Below are 6,000 nucleotides of genomic sequence, written 5' to 3' on the forward strand. Positions count from 1 at the left end.
CAGCACCCTGAGACCCATGTTATGGTATGCGGTCAGTCCCACGATTGACTCAGGGAGATGGACATCCCTGCCACGCATAGTCCCGTGGGACTTTTTCCATATGCACAACAGCAATAACACCGGGGTTAGAATGTGGGTACAGTATAGATCTTTCAGCTGGCTGCAGGGGGCAGCAGGGAGACATCTCTGTTGCTGCTCCACCACCCAGAGATGTTCCGGGATTAAAGGAGCGAAACATCCATGAAGGGTGGCTCCCGGCTGACGACCCTGCAGCCAGCACCACATGGCACTGTCGGAGGTGCGTCAGGAAGTAATGCCCTGCAAGTGGTAACTTGTGCTTACATCTATCTCTTGTAATAAACTGTCTCAACAGAACTGCATGCTGGGATTAGTCCATGAACAGGTGTGGATTGGCTCCCGGGACTCTGTCATCTACATCATAGACACTCACAGCCTTACCTGCAACAAGCAACTGGACCGAGCACAGATATGAGGTGACGGGACTCACGCTGGACGCCGGAGATCAACAAAACAGGTTAGAGTCTTACTCAAAAACGAGTTCAAGTTCATGTCATTTGGAACACTTTGTGTGAATACAAGTCCTTCCAATGTCAATGTAGTCCAATTAAGTTGTGCTTTTATTTTGAAAGGCGTATCCTCTAAAAGTCCTTCAGATGTCAATGTAGTCCAATTCAATTGTGCTTTTATTTTGAGAGTCCGAAATATCATTACTTACGTGCAGTGATTTCTGTAAACCGTTTGATATTACGGACCGTAGATGGTGAAATCCCTAAATTCCTTGCAATAGCTGGTTGAGAAATGTTGTTCTTAAACTTTTTGACAATTTGCTCACGCATTTGTTCACAAAGTGGTGACCCTCGCCCCATCCTTGTTTGTGAATGACTGAGCATTTCATGGAAGCTGCTTTTATACCCAATCATGGCACCCACCTGTTCCCAATTAGCCTGTTCACCTGTGGGACGTTACAAATAAGTGTTTGATGAGCATTCCTCAACTTTCTCAGTTTTTTTTGCCACTTGTGCCAGATTTTTTTAAACATATTCCAGGCATCAAATTCCAAATGAGCTAATAATTGCAAAACGTAACAAAGTTTACCAGTTCGAATGTTAAGTATCTTGACTTTGCAGTTTATTCAAATGAATATAAGTTGAAAAAGATTTGCAAATCATTGTATTCTGTTTTTATTTACGAATTACACAATGTGCTAATTTCACTGGTTTTGAGTTTTGTATATACAGTATCTGCGGTTTATAGTCCGGTGTCGCTAATATATGAAAAAACATGTTTTTCTGATAAAATATAGTGGGTGCGGTGTATAAAATATAGTGGGTGCGGCTTATATACCGGTTGCACTCTACAGTTTGGAAAATACGGTACAGATACATACTTTTACAGATTCAACTTGCTCCATTTTCAATTTGTAAACAGTAAAATGTTTAGGTATTCTATTTAAATAGATACAATTACTTGTGTTTTATTTCTGTATTTAAGATAAAACAGTAGAAATTGAAAAACGGATGCATTTTCAAGAGCTTTTTTCAAAGCACTGTTAAAGTGTAACTATGAGCAATAAAGTATGCCAAATTGGGTTTTGTAATGATTGTACTTTATTAATATATTTTTGTTAGTATTATTTTTGTACGCTGACAAACTTTTAACATACTGTATTTAAAAATGTTCTATCAAAATCATGAAAACTCCATCAAATGAGTACAAACCCCGTTTCCATATGAGTTGAGAAATTGTGTTAGATATGAATATAAATGGAATACAATGATTTGCAAATCCTTTTCAACCCATATTCAGTTGAATGCACTACAAAGACAAGATATTTGATGTTCAAACTCATAAACTTTATTTTTTTTTTGCAAATAATAATTAACTTGGAATTTCATGGCTGCAACATGTGCCAAAGTAGTTGAGAAAAGGGCATGTTCACCACTGTGTTACATCACCTTTTCTTTTAACAACACTCGATAAACGTTTGGGAACTGACAAAACTAATTTTTGAAGCTTTGAAAGTGGAATTATTTCTCATTCTTGTTTTATGTAGAGCTTTAGTCGTTCAACAGTCCAGGGTCTCCGCTGTCGTATTTTACGCTTCATAATGCGCCACACATTCTCGATGGAAGACAGGTCTGGACTGCAGGCGGGCCAGGAAAGTATCCGCACTCTTTTACTACGAAACCACGCTGTTGTAACTTGTGGCTTGGCATTGTTTTGCTGAAATAAGCAGGGGCGTCCATGATAACGTTGCTTGGATGACAACATATGTTGCTCCAAAACCTGTATGGACCATTCAGCATTAATGGTGCCTTCACAGATGTGTAAGTTACCCATGCCTTGGGCACTAATACACCCCCATACCATCACAGATGCTGGCTTTTGAACTTTGCGCCTATAACAATCCGGAAGGTTATTTTCCTTTGTTCCGGAGGACACCACGTCCACAGTTTCCAAATATAATTTGAAATGTGGACTCGTCAGACCACAGAACACTTTTCCACTTTGCATCAGTCCATCTTAGGTGAGCTCGGGCCAAGCGAAGCCAGCGGCGTTCCTTGGTGTTGTTGATGAATGGGTTTGGCTTTGCATAGGAGAGTTTTAACTTGAACTTACAGATGTAGCAACCAACTGTAGTTACTGACAGTGGTTTGCTGAAGTGTTCCTGAGCCCATGTGGTGATATCATTTACACACTGATGTCGGTTTTTGATGCAGTACCGCCTGAGGGATCAAAGGTCCGTAATATCATCGCTTACATGCAGTGATTTCTCCAGATTCTATGAACCTTTTGATGGTTTTACGGACCGTAGATCGTAAAATCCCTAAATTCCTTGCAATAGCTCGTTGAGAAATGTTGTTCTAAAACTGTTCGACAAATGGATTACAAATTGGTGACCCTCGCCCCATCCTTGTTTGTGAATTACTTAGCATTTCATGGAAGCTGCTTTTATACCCAATCATGGCACCCACCTGTTCCCAGTTAGCCTGCACACCTGTGGGATGTTCCAAATAAGTGTTTGATGAGCATTTCTCAACCTTATCAGTATTTATTGCCACCTTTCCCAACTTCTTTGTCACGTGTTGCTGGCATCAAATTCTAAAGTTAATGATTATTTGCAAAAAAAAAAAAAAAATGTTTATCAGTTTGAACATCAAATATGTTGTCTTGGTAACATATTCAACTAAATATGGTTTGAAAATGATTTGCAAATCATAGTATTCCATTTGTATTTATATTTAACACAATTTCCCAACTCATATGGATACGGGATTTGTACAAGCACACCAAATGGACTTCACTGTCACTATACGCCAAATAAACAAAGTTTACTTAAACCTGCCTATATTGTACTAAATATTGTTATTTAGTACTTTCCTGATGGTCTTAAACAGGTGAAACTCCAAAAATTTGAATATTGTGCAAATGTTTGTTTATTCCAGCAATTTGATTCACAAGGTGATACTAATATAACATATGCTCTTAACATACAACTCAAAATATTTAAAGTCTTCTTTTAATATTTCATTTCACTCCTTCATTTCACACTCCATCCAGCTGTATAATCACTCGTCATACAGAATTAGATGATATCTGACCTACTCTCCATTTAATGCTCTATATGTATATACTTATGCTGCCCTTTTTTTTTTGCTGCAGCTGTTACATATACTGTAATATTGTACATGGTAATTGGGATTTGTTATATATTGTATATATTATATAAAAATATAATATAATACAATATGGATGGATATCATGTGCAGCACGGTGCAACAGGGGTTAGTGCGTCTGCCTCACAATACAAAGGTCCTGAGTAATTCTGGGTTCAATCCCGGGCTCGGGATCTTTCTGTGTGGAGTTTGTATGTTCTCCCCGTGACTGCGTGGGTTCCCCCTTCCGGGTACTCCGGCTTCCTCCCACTTCCAAAGACATGCACCTGGGGATAGGTTGATTGGCAACACTAAATTGGCCCTAGTGTGTGAATGTGAGTGTGAATGTTGTCTGTCTATCTGTGTTGGCCCTGCGATGAGGTGGCGACTTGTCCAAGATGTACCCCGCCTTCCGCCCAAATGTAGCTGAGATAGGCACCAGCGACCCCAAAGGGAATAAGGGGTAGAAATGGATGGATGGATATCAGTATATACTATATACTGTGTATATAATATGTAAATATTACATATATGTTACATTTTATATTGCTACAATGGTACATTTTTAGTCTACTTTATACCTGCATTATCTTTTCCATCCTTACCCTTTCCATACTTTATAACTCAGATACTGTGTGGAACAATTCCCCCTGTGGATCTTTAAAGTTTGTCTCAAGTCTAAGTCTAAGTTGCTGAAGATCAAGGCTTACAGTTTATGAAACTCTCAAATTGAAAATTTTCAGAAAACGTGGGATTTTTTAAAACTGTAGGCCATGATCATCTGAATTAACAACACGGAACGACACAGGAGGTCCTTCATACCGACCGCCCTCAGACTGTATAATGTATATGTTCCTTCTTGACTGTACTTAAATGTAAAATATATGCAGAATATATTTATATTATTCATATATTATATACTGTATGTATAATACAGTATATGATATACATTATGTTATTTATTATTATTATTGTCTATTGTGCTGAATTTCCCCCAGGGATTAATAAAGTACTTTCAATTCTATTCTATTATACGAAATAAAGGCTTAACATATTTCACTTTGCATGTAACGCATTTATATCACATATTAATTTCACATTTGAAGTACAATTGCTGACTTAAATGAACTTTTGCACCATATTAAAATGTTGTGAGTTTCACCTGTAATTATTACAGCACAGCACACTTCCGTTCTCTCCAGTCTGCAGACGTACTCGTGCAGCCGCGACGGAACAATTCTACAGTGGGACTCGTCCAGCCTAAAAGTTAAGCGACAGTTTCAGCTCAGCTGTGAGCATCTCTCCTCCATTCGCATTCACGGCGATGCACTGTGGTGCTGTAAGTGCACGCTTCACACATTCCACCTAAACTCTTCCTCTGGGACCTAAGTGCTCACCGTGGTGTTTTCTTGCAGGCTGTGGTGACAGCATAGTGGAGCTGAGAAAAAGCGGGACACCGCAAAGAAGGTTGTTGCTGCCTGAACACCTAAGAAATTCATCAAGTCACTTCAGCAGCTTTATTGTCATCCCAGAGGTGACTTCCTTACATTCATGTGGACGTTCTTTTTGTTCTGAGACTGTAATTGGACTTTGTGTGTGTGTTGCAGCAAGGTCAGCTCTGGACAGGCTTGGCCGACTCAGGTGATCTCTATTTGTGGCACACAGACGGCCACGAGCCTTCTCTGGAGAAGATTTCCCTGACAGGCTGCTCAGGGATCACCTGCATGATCCGAGTCAAGGACCAGGTGAGCTGTCTACGACACAAATGGATGTAATCGCCTCACCGTGACCGTCCTCCTCAGATCTGGGTAGGCTGCCGTGGAAGAAGCGGCGTTGGGGGTCAGTGTAGTTCCCAGCTGAGGGGTCAGCTGGTGGTGGTGGACCCACAGAGTCACACGGTGTCCAAGGAGCTGCAGGCACATTCCGACAGCATCCAGACGCTCTGCTCCGCCGAAAATCGCTACGTGCTCAGCGGCTCTGCGCGACGTGACGGGAAGATCGCCGTCTGGAAAGTAGAATAGAAGACAGAAAGGAGAAGGCAGGGGATGGAGTTGATTTGTTTAAATAGGGTTTCTATGAACCTTGAAGATCACACATATATAAAAAATATGTTATATATGCCCTATATATGCCCGCCTTTGTTTGACATTCGTTCTTGGACTCTTGTTTGCTCCAACGCGACAGTTGACGTCGCTCGTCCTGCATCGTGGTAAAGACTACTTTTGTTACTTGTTAGCTTCCACGCTGTTCCTGTTCAGTTTATGCCCCTAGTTTACATACTAGCAATTTCTCTTTGTTTTGTCCAGTGCCTTTGTGCAAGTGC

General features: G+C 40.4%; 1 protein-coding gene across 1 annotated transcript in view; it reads left to right on the top strand.

Moving 5' to 3' along the window:
* Positions 1 to 6,000, top strand: part of LOC133561976 (DENN domain-containing protein 3-like) — a 59,869-nt gene extending 53,869 nt beyond the window's left edge. The window contains 6 exon segments of the mRNA XM_061915734.1: positions 374 to 475; positions 477 to 535; positions 4,880 to 5,016; positions 5,093 to 5,211; positions 5,285 to 5,422; positions 5,480 to 6,000. Of these exon segments, the coding sequence (XP_061771718.1) occupies positions 374 to 475; positions 477 to 535; positions 4,880 to 5,016; positions 5,093 to 5,211; positions 5,285 to 5,422; positions 5,480 to 5,698 (774 nt within the window). The 3' untranslated portion in view covers positions 5,699 to 6,000.

Source organism: Nerophis ophidion, linkage group LG11, assembly GCF_033978795.1.
Source record: "Nerophis ophidion isolate RoL-2023_Sa linkage group LG11, RoL_Noph_v1.0, whole genome shotgun sequence".
In the NCBI taxonomy this organism is placed as follows: domain Eukaryota; kingdom Metazoa; phylum Chordata; class Actinopteri; order Syngnathiformes; family Syngnathidae; genus Nerophis; species Nerophis ophidion.